A 15,984-nucleotide genomic window follows, 5' to 3' on the forward strand; every position below is an offset into this window, starting at 1 on the left:
ACATATGTCAATCAATGCCAAGCACATGAGCTAATGTGGATAATTGCCTGATTAAAAAATGTGATTACACATAAACGATGTTTCACACTAAAGCCCTAAACAATACATGCAGTATGAAAAAGAGGCAGAATGAATTGACAATTTGCAGCATAATGAGGACTGCATGTGTTTTCTGTTTCAGGGTTAATATCACCTTTAAGAGAATAAAACAGAGAAGGAGAAAGCCACTTTTTCCCTTAGACTGTGCTCCTAACTCAGCAACACCCTTCTCCTGTGTCGCAGTCCAACGAGATCTGTTACCAGAAGGGTCCTAATTGAGCCTTGAGGTACATTACAACAACTCCATGCAGCATTCGCAGAGCATCAGCAAAAATGCTGGCCTCCTATGCCGCTTACAGTGACGGAGATAAATTATGAACAACATCCAGTAATTAGTCATTTTGTATAGTTTTATGTTGCATTCCAGAAAACATGACGGAAGGATCTTGAGAGATTCAAAGCGTCCATACATTTTCAGTTAAGTAAAACAAAACTGAGAGAACTTTGTTAAATATTTCTTTTGTGTATGTAAATTTACAATTATAGTAACTATATTTGAATGGAGGACAGCATGCAAAAAGAATGTAGCATTATATCTGAAAAACAAATTCCATGCAAAGCATTTTGCTATTAATAACATTATCAACCAGAAGCCAACAACGTCAATTTTACATTTACATTTGCACTGTGGGATGGCAAAATACAGAATATCTAAAAATTCTCCCACTTTTCCTTTTTATTGTCACTCATTACACACTCACGCAGAAAGAAGTCTAAGACCTTCAAATTTTCAGTTTTCTGAAATGCAGCATAATTGCTTCAATTTATTTCCAATTCTTAAATGATTCCAAAGTCAGAATCATATGACCCATTACAGGTCTCAACATGCTAAATCTTATTTTGTGTATATCAGAGGTCTTAAACTTGTGGCCTGGGGGCCAACTGAAGTCTGGGAGACTATTCGGTGGTCACCTGGTTGTTTTGTCACCTTGACAAAATATTTGTCTGTTTTGTACAGGCGAGCTCTGAAGTATGTACATAAACAGTTGCAGTGCTTGAGATTTACAATAAAACACGATACTCAACAAGACATGTTGATGAATATTTAAAATAGCAGAGAAACATTCGAGTAGCAAACAACCAACCCAAAACAAAGTTGAGTTTGAGACCTCTGATATATAATCAAGCCCTAAATTATCAATAATACTGAGGAACGATTATTTTTAGGCATGACTGTGTATACTGTACATACTTTCATTCACAACCATCTTAATTTTTTTTTTTAATCTGAGGCTAGTCATTTCACCCATTATCAGGGTATATATATATATATATATATATATATATATATATATATATATATATATATATATATATATATATATATATATATATATATATATATATATATATATATATATATATATATATATATATATATATATATATATATATATATATATATAATCTATTTATGAATTTTTCCCAAAATACAGGCTTTTCTACCACCAGGCTTTGCAGGATTTGTGGGAGAAACCCTACAGTAAGGATTATAAAGAGGTATAAGAAGAAGCCATTCTTACTTACACAAACCAACAGAAAAATTATCTGTTGTCCTTTTTCAGCAACTGTCATTATACAATCTTCTTAAAGCACCATATTAGTGGATTGAAAGTCATTGTCCCTGTGACTCGACATGCAATCAATGGGTCATGTTAATAAGGAAATTGAAAACTACCACGTTTGTCTCCTGACACATTCGGTAGTCTTTTTTTTTTTTAAATTGGGGAACATTCAAAGAATCAGGATGGAACCACATTCAAATGTAGCACCATTTGCACTGAAAATGGTCACTGTATGTACTTCCAATTTAGTTTCTTGTTGAACTGGATGAACTTGCCCCGTTTTCCAGTCATATAGTCTGTCTTAAATTCTTTTGCTTTCCGCTTCATCGTCCTCATCAGACTCCCCCCCACCCCACGCGAGTCGTATAGTTGGGGGGTGGGGGGGCTCGTGGCGCTAGAGAGCTGTAATCTGAGTTAGTTCTGTGTTGGAGTTCCCCGTCCCTGGAGTCTCACCCCTCTGTGGGTGGTCAACCCCCACTAGGGGCAGCTCCACGCCTAGTCACGCGGGATTGGGAGTCCCTCCACCAGCCCCACCGCCATCACCCTTGCAGCTGTACGCGGCCGCCACTTCTCGGGCGATGCTCCTCATCCGACCCGACTGCTGAGTGTCGAGACGGAACGGGGATGGTTGGCAAAACTCCCGGAAGCAACGCTTGAAGTTCTCATCTAGGAAGGCGTAAAGAACCGGGTTGAGGCTACTGTTAACGTAGCCCAGAGCGATGCAGAAATGCATCAGGACCTGCGTGGACACGCTGGTCAAGTTAAAGCCAAGTGATTGGGCCAGGACCATAATCTGGATTGGGGTCCAGCACACCACAAACACTGCCACCACTACCAGAACCATCCGGGTGATACGCCGTAGGTTGCGATCCTTCTCCTTTGAGCCAGACAGAATACGAACACTACGTAGACGCTTGACCATTAGGCTGTAGCAAATGCTGATTATGGCCACTGGGATGAGGAAGGAGAAGAGGAAGACGCAGGTACCAAAGACGGGATCCCAGTCACCTTCAGGACCTGGTAGGACCACAACGCACTCGATGCCTACAGTCAAAAATAAAATAATTTTAGTGAAAATCAACAGTTTTCTCCAACAGTTATTATATATATATATATATATATATATATATATATATATATATATATATATATATATATATATATATATATATATATATATATATATATATATATATATATATATATATATATATATATATATATATATATATATATATATATATATATATATATATATATATATATATATATATATATATATATATATATATATATATATATATCAGTGGACTTTATTTGTCAAACTTCCAATTCGAGATCAGATTTTTCCATAAGGATGATACAAGCTAATTTAATAAAACAGAAACAACACACTTTGTTTTTGGACCCCAGTAATATTCTAGAGTGGATTTTAATTTTTAATAATTTTATTATTGAATGCACTCGCTACCATTAATAATCATAGCCTTTTATTTCATTTGGACTGGGAAGACTGGCTTTTAATGCTGATGTTTCAGTGCCATAGACGGAGTTTGACATCTGATCCATTTTTAGTTGGAGCGATTGTTGGACCAATGTTCATCTTGTAAGTCTAGGTGCCAGAAAGCATGAAAAATAGTACAATGTACCAGTACTAGAAGAATGACATTGCCTCACAATAAATATCACCAAATTCTTCATGGCACCTGTGACTTTTAAAATGACACAATTTGGCCTTACAGCGTGTTTGAGGACGTTTATGAGAGGTTGAAGATGATGTGTGTACAACGACTGCACTGATCATGTGTTAAATGTTGGCCCCTAAATTTAATCATAGCTCTCTTTGTAACGCAGACAATGTGGGTGATATTTGCATACATTAGTAGCACATGGAAAATGCAAATAAGGTTGAAGATTAGCAAACGATACTAATATTAAGAGACGGGCAAAAAGAAAAGGAGCGGAATATATGCATGGGTAATGGGACATGATGGCAAAAGGACAAAAAGACGACGTGGTCGTCGAGGGACCGTGACAGAAGATGAGACAGCCGCTTTATTGCTGATAATTAGAAGCTCCAGTCTGCAACTAATGTGTCTGAGGCTACCGACTGACTGATAAGGAGAAATAGGCAAAAAAGTGAGTGAAACACAGACAGAGCAGACCTTCGTCGAGGCATTTAACACCTGTGAAATCAATAAACAGGTACCTTGCATCTAAGTTTTTTACAGCTAAGAAACGCAACAATCGTAGTACGATCCATGAGTGGTTCATTTCGTGAAGAAAAATTATTGAAAATAGATAAAAGCAAGAATCTTTTTTGACATTTCATGCTGAAGTGATCACGTCATCCTTCTATAATTACCCCCTGTCTCATATTCTTTCCTTTTATGACATTTTAGACATTTGTCAATATGTGGAGCTATCATTTGGGATTAAAATCCCAATACTCTGTATGACAGGTGGTCGATACATGGGCTTCTACAGTGTGCAACACCAGTACATAGGATACATGTTCAAGTCCATAAGAAATAGATTTACACAATACAATTATATAATTTCTTCTATTTTCATGGGATGCTTCACACAGCATTTGCACATCCCTTTATTGATTTTTGTTTTCAGTCAGAGTCACTTTTGAGCCTAATGGCAGAAAAATCCAATTCAGGAGGTTGAATACTGGCAGAAGAAAAGGTCGAAATCTCGATAGCTTGTCGTCGTCTCAAAAGGTTAATAGTCCACTTTTTCTCTTTTATTTATTCCAATTGCTGAGTTAAATTGCAGCACCGTCATTGCAGCAATGCATTGGCAGCTTGAAATACTCAAATCAAACATTCAAGTTGTTAAAATGCTGATAAACAGCATTTAAACAACATCTGTTCATTAAATAAAAAAATAATAAAAGGTAATAAATGAAATATTTTATGTTGACACTTTATTTTATTAAAAAAGGAAATAAATTATAAAAAGTCAATTATATTATTTGCTATTAAAAGGTCAAAAAGATGATTTCGACAAATTACAATTATGGTAAAAGATCTAACAACTATCAGAAAATAATGAGTTTATTACCCCTGATTTAGTCAGTTTACAATTTAAGCCGTTACGATGTCTGTGGTTTAGATATGACGTTAAATACTTTCCATCCTTCCAACTTATCTTCAGTTGGCACAAGGACACCCCAATTACTTCATATCAGGTCCTGTCAAATATTACGATATGATTCACTGGATGTCACACTGTTTTTATATTTATTTTGACTTCAATATTTTCACAATTTTGGTCAAAAGAGCCATTAAACATGAGAACAACTCATTGTTTTACGCAATAATCGCGGGTGAAGAAGAGATCAATATTGTAAGAATTTTTCAGTTTGTAGATTGAGATCAGAAGGACAAGCAAACAGAAAGGTGGGTGTTAGTTTTTATTCACAATAACAATGATAAAACACTGGAATTTGAATTGTGTATCAAGCGACAACCTTTTTAGCTAAAGTGGCTATTTGCAAAGTTCTGCCAAAAGATAAACTGGTAAGCCAAGTTGGCACAGTAAAATTAAAACACATACCAAAATTAAATGGCTTCGGCCAAGGAAGTAAACATGATTGATTTAAAGACCAAATTGGGTGTCTCGTGTATACTCGTGACACTATTCTTTTCTTCTTCCTTTTAAACATTGGCAGCATACTTTCTGAAGTTAGCTGAAAGGTTGTTGCCATAGTAACAACCATTGCCGGCTAGAGAAAGAAAACTATAGTGTATACATCACTCCTAGAATTGTAGTCTATAAAAAAAAAGATCTTGTATTTGCAAAGAAAATGAGAAATGCTGCCAATTTAGAAGATAAAACCGCATGTTTCATTTGTGGCTTTTGGTGGAATGATTCATCGAGTAAGACAAAACAACTCGGCAGGTGGGGTGACAACGGGATTACAGGCACCCCGTCAATTTGACAGTGGGCCAGCGAGCAAAACATGACCTTCTTCGCGGAAGCAGAGCACCACAGTGACACAGACAAGGCCACACATGCCTACATGCACACGTGTTCTATTCAACCATTATTGGAAGCCTCTTAAACATTTCAAAGCAGAGGGAATACAACCTATCACTTTTGATTACAGGTTTTGTTCCCTTAACTTGGAAACGCACTCCTGGACTCAGCTAGCCTTGGCATTGCTAGAAATTGTCTGTGTGTTTGTGTAAATGCAGCAAAAACAAAAAAAGTTATAATTTATAGTCACATAAAGAAAAATGTGGTTAAAAAAGTGAAAACTACAAAATACACAAAAAAACTACACCGTCTAAAATTTCTGTGGCTTTTTGCCAAAATTTAAAATCATGGTTAAAAAAAAAACTTTACTTATCTCTCAATTTCTCCCATTTTTAACTGTGATTTAAACCCAGACCTTCAGTTTAGCCGAGCTACTGTAGACCCACTGAAGATGTTGTGTAGGAAGGTTTGGAAAACCTTACTCATTGAGGATCTACAAGAACATACCAGCAGGAAAGTAGACTGGGCTAAACTGACAAAATAACTGTTCAAATGTAATTATTTCTATGGTAGTCCATAATAAATTTGGCAAGAAATTTTGTGCTGTTTTTTCTTTGCAATGGTTAAATTTTTGCAACCAGAGCATCATTTTACCTAGTATTTATTATTTTTGCCAGTTTTAGCGCATCAGCCTCACAGTGTGAAGTTTGCATGTTCTTCTCGGGGCCTGCGTGGGTTTTCTCCGGGTACTCCGGTTTTCCTCTCACATCCCACAAACATGAATAAACACTCAAAATTTATCTCGGCTACAGGTGTGGCCGTGAATAGTTGTCTGTCTCTCTGTTACCTGCAATTGGCTGGCCACATATTCGGGGTGTCGGCTGCCTGGCTAGGATAGGCTCTAGCGCCCCCAACAACCCTTTTGAAAATAAGCGGTACAGAAAATAACTGAATATGTGTTTATAGACCCAATGGACACAAAAATTGAATCTTTTATAAATGCGAACCACTTGTCAAAATGAGTACAACAGGGTCCTTAGTTTTTTTTAAGATATGTTCACACTGATCATGCTTTGAGTGACACAGTGTGGGCACGGTAGAGGATCGGCAGCTGCAGCAATGTTAGAATGAAATGAAGTGATTGCACAGTGGGCTAATAGACATCCCATTAAATGAAATGGAGTTCACAAGCACATCAAGAGAGGTGCAGCACTAAAACCGTTGCGGGTGACATGATTGAACTGTACAACCTCTTTTAGAAGCAATCAAAAAGCAGATAAACTGACTCTAGATTAAAGTGTCACGATTGGAAAGGTATTACATGAGTTTTTACATGGCAAAATTATGACTCATCTCTGTTGCTCATCTGAGTGTTTTTACCTTGAATATTTCTTAAAGAGTACACAGTGTTTGGTCATCATTTTCATTGTTGGTGTAGTACCTTTAGCTACATTCACAAGGCTGATGTGACCCAGTTCCGATTGAGTTAGGAATCTTCTTGACGGGTGGAAAATTTCAAATCTGATCTAGGTCACTTTCGTATATGGTCTAAAATGGAATGTGGGCCACAATTTTCAGATACTGACTGCAATCTGAACTTTCAAGGCTCCCAAATGAGAATTATTGCAACAAGAACATCAGGAAAGAATGGAGAGGAAGGAAGGTCGGCAGATATGGAAGTGTGCGTTGGCACCACAGTCATAAGAAAAATGAAAAAAAGAGCCTTGGATGAGCTGGAGAGTACCCAGTTTTCTTATTGTAGAGAAAATGAGCGGAGCCTAATATGTCAATAGTATTTCCATGACCAAGAGCCTGGTCAAACTTTTTATGTCTGCATTAGCGTGCTGTTTGTCATGTTCTGCTGCTGGCTTGCATGCATTTTTTCATTGCAGAGTTTTTGGCTTCCTGTGTTCCATCTCGTCAGCGCAGCGTTTAAACTCAGGCCAACCATGTGATGGTGGCTGACATATTGCATTGCTAGTTGCCATCGCCAGTTTCATCTCGTCCCTTGGTTCTTCTTATTCTTCGCTAGATGTTTGTCTTGTTTTTTTATTTAGTTATTGTTATACAATATAGTGTCCTCTGTCTTGTGTAGGTGGGGATTGCTCATTGCCTTTGTTTCCCTCGGGCTTTTATGAGATCCCCATTGACCTTTTGTTACTTCCTTTTTGCGTCCATGTTTTGCATGTATTTTGATTTCAATAAATGTTGTAAAATTCTCCCTTGGTTCAAGTCATCTGTTTTGGGGTCCAAACAGACTTCTGCCTCCGTAGACTGTAATACTATTAATACATATAAGTGTCCAATACTCAGTATCTCTATTGAGACCTGATACAGCTATTTTCGGAGTATTGGATTTTGTGACAAGATTGCACCCAGTCAAGGAATCATGTGTTGATTGTGCTCTGAAATTGGCTGGCAACCAATTAAGGGTGATTTTCACTCAAACAGTGGTCAAGTTACATTCTGCCCATTTTCATATGTACAGGATTTCTAATATGTGTGGCTATTGTTTACTAATGTAAAGTATCCATGGTCACTATGAAAAATAGATCTTTCAAAATGTATTGTATATAATTGAGAATGGTATAATGCATCAACATACATTTTAATAAACCATGTGATGCAAACATTTGCTAAATAATAGATCAAGGCAACTTCATTATTAAGCTACACAGTATAATACCTTGTAAAACATTTAGCTGCTCATGTACAGTGGGAGACACTTTTTGAGGATCCAATAGTAAAAAGGTTTCTTTCAAATAAACACTGTATTTCAAACTAAAAAGTACACAGTGCAGGTGAGTAAGTAAATCATATCCAATGCCTAATTATGCGCCCCAATTTGAAATATGAGGTATTAGCAAGTTTTGCAGATGATAAAACAGGTCTCTTTCTGCCATATGCCACAGTGTGAGAATTCATAACATGGACCATAACGAGTAACTTTGTCTGCAAATAATGTGATTGACACATAAATCATCTGTCTCAAACCCATTACTGAAATGGTGAACCATAAAAGCTATAAAAACCCAGAGCAAGCACATTTGGAAACAAGTTGATTCATAACGCAGCTCCGCAGGTCCTGCAGAACGATAGGTTTGAGCCTTTTTGTACCTTCTTCAGTAATGGATAATGAAAAAAAAATGCTTTGTGGCACTATTATAACATTTTTGTATTGTTTTGTATAATAGTCAGAGATAGCTATATACTCGCACACATTTATAGTGCTGGTGGAAAATACAGCATTCATGAAAATACAATGCTCTTTTCACTTACTGTTATGATCCACCTCGACATTCCCCACCACCATGGCTGGAACGCCAAAGGCCGAAGCCAATACCCACACACAGATATTCACCACCTGAAAAAAGTGACAAGAACTTAATGTATTTTCTAGACTGTAAAGCGCACTTTTAGATGGGCTTATTCATGATTCTACGGTCAATGGGTGCTCTCTGTATGTCCTCTACCTCAAAAGTTCAGAAGTGATACTTATTCCAAAGATAACTTAGATATACTTAAATGGAATTGGTAGTGATTGGAATGAGATCGAAAGCGTTGTGAACAATTTCCCTATTGTGCAGTTTAGGCCCATTTATTTGTTGAAATGTTATATTCAAAGTCCCCTATTTTGCTATTTGTTCTCCAATTTATTGCTGTTTCTATAATATATAATTTTGTTGGGATCCATTTTCGAGGGTGGTCAGAAAATGAATGAATTAACACAGAAATACATATCTTAATATTATTCTAAATATGATACAAAATGATTATGGACAGTGAAGGAAACAAAAAGCAGATTGGTCGAGATTCTTAGGTTTAAGTCAGAACTCTGACTTTATAGTGAGAATTCTGACTTTTCAATCTTTAATTCTGATGTTAAGAATCAGAACTCTCACTTCAAAGTCAGAAGACAGGAGTGATAATTCCGACCAATCATTTTCTTCCACAGGCCTTAAACCATTGTCGGAAAAATAAGCCTAGTGTGTTGACAGTGGGGGAGAGGAATAGGGTAACAAATGAGCAAAAATGTGGTCTTAATCTTAAACAAGACAAGTAAAAAAAAGTACAACATTTGATCATGTTTACAGAGTAGAGCATTGAACAGGTAGGTAACAATAATAATATTTGAAGTTGAGTAAATTTTGAATAGTCTGGTGATGTATTTTCTGGAAAACAATGACTATATTGAATATTGATGCCACACGTGTACATATTTGAAAACAAGTCAAGTGCACTGCTTTCACAATTTCAGAAATAGGCTGGCCTGCTTTAACATTGGAGAATAATAACTCAAGCGTAAAAATGGAAGAAGTTAATTGGTGCTGCTTGTATTTTAAAGTTGGAGCTTATTTATGTGACCATTCAGAGGGTTTGAGTCTTTGTGAAGTGTCAGATATGAATGATGGCATCCTAGCCTCACTTTAGTCAGTGTACAACTCGACTATCTCTGTATTACTAGCAGATTTTGTTTGGAATGAGGAGTTTGCTAACAATACTCCACTTGTCGAACTGATTTTCATCTCATATGTAGTTATAATATTTGTTTTGTCAAGTAAGTCAGTGCTAACAGATAGCGCACATTCACATTGAATGTCATTTGTTAAGTAAGATTCACTCCAGTTCATCTGTGAGCCTGTATGGAATATACACATCCAAATCTAAACTGAGTCGTATGTATTAAAAAAAAAAAGTGCTGTGAAAAAAACGTCTGGCATTACTCTGAGATGAATAATGATTTGTCTTTTGCATCCATGCATTCATACGTTCATATGTTTAGTGGATGTTGTACCTTTGCCTTGTGAGGTGTCCTCATGTCCAGAGCTTTGACAGGGTGGCAGACAGCCACATACCTGTCTATGCTCAACACTGTCAGTGTGAAGATACTGGTGAACATGTTATAGTAGTCGATGGACACTGCTGCCTTGCACAGGCTATTACCAAAAGGCCAAAATCCCAGGAACACATCTGTTCCCTGGAAACATTACCAAGTAAAACATTAGGCTAATGGAGGTCCCATTTACAATCTAGTACTTTCAGCGAGAGATCATAATTCAGTGGAGCGTGAAACCCATTCACCTTTGTCTGGAGCTGTTAAATGATCCTTACTCAGATTAGACTTCCTTTGCACATTAATTAAAAGTGTAAATAATAATTGGGCCTTCATGACTTTTGTGAAGCTAAAGATTGAGGTCACTTGAATGTTTGTCAGTTGTTAGTGAGATTGCACAAACAGCCTGTTAAATCAGTATATCAAGTGTAAACATGTTAATGGATTGTTCACATGAAAATTATTTTAACATAATAGAAAGAATCAAACAATAAATACCATACGCTGCTGAGGGTATGATGACTACTAGGCTTTTTGTCAAGTCAATGATGACGACAATGCCTATGTCTGATTTTCATTTCATTTTTCATTTTCATAATGTTTTGTCAATTCAATGGAAATTACTGCTGTTTTCTGTCTTTCCCACATGTAGATGTAGTAAAATAAACATGGATATACTTTTAGTGACTGTCAATAAGTCACAGTAAGACAAAGTAAGAAATGTCGTTTCTTGCAGAGGATAGAGAATCTTTGGTTATTGTTAGTTATGTTATTTCACTCTTTGTGCTTACTTAACGCCACCAACTCTAAGCTACTCGTCATTATGTTGTGCTATATTTCCATTGTTCGTTGGATGCCTATATTTACCACAATGAATCGATGCTCATTATGTCAAAATTTTTTAATGTGAAATGAAAAAGTCCTGATGACTAGTTCAAGTTTAAATAGTCATCAGGACTTTTTCATTTCACATTATTGGACTGAAGTGATCATCTGTTATGAATTATTAGTAGTATCATACTAATGAAAAATACATTTTAAATACTTCATACCTTTGGATTGTCTCGTAAAAGTGTCAGACAATTTAAATGTTTTTATGAGTCTTTTTTTGTTGACAAACATCTTGATGCTGTTTTAGATACACACACACGCAAACAAAGAATCAATATAGTGCTGACCTGAAATGGCAATGTGGCAAGGATTAGGGAGTCAGCCAGAGCCAGATTGAAGATGTAGATGTTGGTGGCTGTCTTCATTTTAGTGTATCTATAGACAAACATAAAGACATACAGATACTGTTTCATTTTATCTGCATAACAAATAGGAGCGTGGTGGTGGTGCTCTATTAATACGCACAAAGGCACTTTGCTGTTTGAAGTGAGGAGGTTAGAGAGGCTGATGGGTGCGGCAGTGTTTATCAGACATTGCAGCATTGGGATTCATTTAAAGTCTCCATTTGAACAGACTGATACTGGTATCATTAAACAGAATTGGAAGTATTAAGGTTTCATTAGCACAAATATGCTTCATCCCAGATCTGTTGAAATTCATAACAATTCATATCTGCATATTGATGATTGGCATGAAAATTAGGATGGGTGGTTAGATAAGGTAAAATAGCTGTTTCGGACCTCTTTTAGGGCATAAATTACACATTTCATGTTTTGCAAAGAATTTTTCCTCTACATAGACATGTATGGATTGTGGATGCCAACTCCTAGATAACTTGGATTTTACAGGCAACAATACGTCCAGTATTTAACTGGGTTAAGCTCTTGCAGGCCCCACAACGTTTGTGAGGATAAGCGTTATGGGAAATAAATGAATGGACAAAAAATTAAATATAGAGCTCTGAAGAGGAATATATCCCAATATTAGAATAAAGTTTTATCTTAATTTACAAAATTAATTTGCAGAACTATTTTCATACCTCAGATTTTTCACTAGTAGAGCAGTACTGTATATGTAAATTCTGTAATTTGTTGCACGGTTGTCCCAAAAATAACAACTTATCCCTCTAAAAATGATCAGTGTCCCACTTTTGTATAAAAGACGTGAGAAACAGACAGATGACAGAAAATGATAAGAAATGTATTCATTGGGGATTACTATATTAAAAATAATAACAAGGATGTAAAAACATCTATTTGTTCTATTCGTGCAGTGTAGTAAGGAGGGAGCTAATGTTTAAATTAAAATTTCAAAGCAATTTAGCATTAAAAAGAAGGACTAACAAAGCCTATGTCCGATTATTATAAGGAGTCATCGCTTTTAAAGCTTCCTTCAGCCTAGTGATGCTAGTAGTAGGTGGGTTTGTTTTACAATATCAGGCAACCTCACGCCACATTCTTATATTTTGTTTTGTGATTAAGAACAGGGCTTGCCTAGTCATTTCATTTGCACTTAAAATAAAGAACTCTGTGACGATAAACATCAAAAGAGAATTGTTGTTGTCGGCGGCTCCAAGAGGAAGTAGAGCAGGCCGCAATTTTACCGGGACGATTTCAAAATAAAATAACAGATACAGGATTACCATTTGTGTTTTAGGGGATTCTGTGACTTGGATCTTGTTTTTTTTTTTATGTTGGGATGGTCATTTGCATATACCAAAGGGTTTCGGAACCTGAAAATTTTATACCTAGAGCCATTCGTAAGTAGACATACGTCTGTATACCTGTCAAATTTCCTTCTAATCTCGCAGAATAGCGAGTGATGGAGCAGCCATTTTAGTGTCCTAAGCAAGAATAACAACAAAGCCAGTGAAATTTTCCACTTTTCTTCTGGTCTTCTGTTTTTTTTTAACTTTGATCAATGACAGAGTAACTTGTTCATCATATCATTTATACAAAGCTAGAACGAATGAAACAACAACCTTTGTATTTTTGTAACCGCTTTAACATTATATTGTAAATTAATGTGTGGTTGCCATTGATGGTAATAGACAACCAATACATTTAGACTGCGAATGTCTGGCAGCAGTCATTCATGATTTATTGTTTAATCATCATCTCATATGAGTGTTATGGGGATTATTCGATATTGCTTCCAGTGGAGACTCAAGATCGTTAGGGAACAATAGGGTACAGTTGTTGAGCTGGCATGCAGCTGCGGCTTATTGCTAACCTGGCTTTATGAATGGTGATTTTGCTGATTTCGGGAAGAAATTATTAATTTGAAAAATTATTTCTATTCGAACTTCATTAGAGGACTCAATATTATACAACACAATCACACCATCACAAAAAGCAGATAACATTATTTCTTTTACTTTCTTTCCAGTGGATTCTGCACTTGAAAGTGGATGGCACCTTCTCCAACTCATAAATATTATATAAAAATTTCTCCAATTGCTAGTTCCCATATTGCACCTTTCCGAGTCTATTCGTCCTCTATGTTTCTTCCTCTCTCCATTAAAGATGGAGGGAGGGAAAAGGATGAAAGGAATCAGCAATCTGATGACTCTTTCATCCAGCGTGCTGTTCGCTTTCAAATATTAATCATCACTTTAAATTATTCACACACCACAGTCAGCACTGTGTTGGCTCTTGATAGCAAGAATGGAAAATATACTGGCAGAAGTTATGTAAACTATATGTGTATATATATATATATATATATATATATATATATATATATATATATATATATATATATATATATATATATATATATATATATATATATATATATATATATATATATATATATATATATATATATATATATATATATATATATATATATATATATATATATATATATATATATATATATATATATATATATATATATATGTCGATCCACCTGCGTAGAGTTTGAAAGTTTTCCCTGGGCTATTATGGGTTTCCTTTGGGTACTCCGGTTCCCTCCCACATTCCAAAAACATTACCCCTAGGTATGGGTGTCAGTGTGCATGGTTGTCCGTCCCCTTTTGCCCCGCGATCGGCTGGCCACCGATTCAGGGTGTCCCCCGCCTCCGGCCCGGAGTCAGCTGAGATGGGGTCAAGCACCCCCCGCGACCCTAATGAGGATAAAGCGTTTCAGAAAAATGTCATTATAATATATAATTAAAGATTTTCTCAGTATTTTCTGGTGGTATGGTGGGTAGCCGGGTATCAGGTCTGCTGCACAATTATGGTCTCCCACATGCCAAAAACATTTAAGAGGATAATTGAAGACTCTAAATTGTCTGTAAGTATAAACATTAACATTAATGATTGTCTAGTTTTCCCCTGGAGAGGATTGGTAATGAATTCATGATTTACTTAAACATACAGCACAATCCTAGTGAGGATATACAGAATTGATTTAATAGAGTAGAGTTGAATTTTTTTGCAAACATAGTTTTGCCCAATTTATTAATGGCAGTTGCTAATTAAAATAATGCAAAGGTGCATTCTTTAGTTTATTCCCAACTGGCAGGAATAAAAATTAACACCAGGAGTTTGCAGTTGCATAATTTCTCAAAACTGAGGCCATTTTACAGAAAGAAGCCAGGCTAACAGAACAAAGAAAGTTGTTAAGACATTAAAGTAAAAATAATAAAGTACAAAATAAAGTCAAAAGGAATGTATTAAGAAATATTAAAATGTAATTAATAAAAGATAGAAGGGCTGTAAAACACCAAACCACAATCAGAATTTGAGTTGGCAACACCAAGGCCTTCTAGCAGGCCTACAGAAATGTGAGCATGCAGCCCCTATAATTGGATAGTGAGACATGAAATGAGGCACATATGAAAGAAGGTGATAAAAAAACCGTTTGCTTCTTGTTTATCTTTTACAATAAATTATTTCATGTTGCTCTTTTTTTGTAGCGGCAAATGCACCCTTAATATACTTTTACCGCAAAGCTCCTCCAGATTCTTTAGCGGTACACCATGAGCCTTTCAAGCCATGTTTCATTGATGACAGTCTAACGTGCAAAGTTATTACAATCCTCCTTAATGATGTCAACACATCTTTCTTCAATAAAGCTATTCACAGGGCGACAATCTCTTCAAAGATGGAGGGTTTATACTAACAATGGCTGATTTCAATGATGTCAAATAGCTTAAAGTCTAACACTGCATCCATTGGCTCAGTCAAGAAGACCATTGCAACAATGCTATAAGGTGGCCCTAGATGTCTAGGTTCAACCCTAATGTGACATATTTGATAATTGGCACTACATAAGACAATTTATACAAGCAATAAATTAACAAGAATTCTGATACAATGCAACAATGCAGTTCATTAAAGATAATAAAAAATCCATTTATCAGTATTCAAATACTAACAGAATACAAGTTTATTTTTTTATATCAAATAGAATCCAATTGAATTATTTTGTTACGGTCACCATTGTTTACAGCCACACTCTGCAAAGAATACAAATTTATATGCTCATACCTTTTTCACTTCAAATCAATTTAATGGATTTGTTTTATTCAGATGTATTTTCACCACCTCAATCCTGAAATCCACACACATACAAGATAAGGTTTGCTCTATTAAG

At 35.9% G+C, this 15,984-nt stretch overlaps 1 protein-coding gene across 1 annotated transcript in view; it reads right to left on the reverse strand.

The window, feature by feature from the left end:
* Nucleotides 1-1,518: 1,518 nt before the first annotated feature.
* Nucleotides 1,519-15,984, reverse strand: part of LOC144205312 (delta-type opioid receptor-like) — a 35,245-nt gene continuing 20,779 nt past the window's right edge. Inside the window, exons 3-6 of the mRNA XM_077729608.1 lie at nt 11,667-11,754; nt 10,450-10,632; nt 8,934-9,018; nt 1,519-2,708 (exon numbers count right to left, since the gene is read on the reverse strand). Of these exons, the coding sequence (XP_077585734.1) occupies nt 2,164-2,708; nt 8,934-9,018; nt 10,450-10,632; nt 11,667-11,754 (901 nt within the window). The 3' untranslated portion in view covers nt 1,519-2,163. The remainder of the gene's footprint in view (nt 2,709-8,933; nt 9,019-10,449; nt 10,633-11,666; nt 11,755-15,984) is intronic.

Source organism: Stigmatopora nigra, chromosome 1 (genome assembly GCF_051989575.1).
Source record: "Stigmatopora nigra isolate UIUO_SnigA chromosome 1, RoL_Snig_1.1, whole genome shotgun sequence".
NCBI classification, from domain to species: Eukaryota; Metazoa; Chordata; class Actinopteri; order Syngnathiformes; family Syngnathidae; genus Stigmatopora; species Stigmatopora nigra.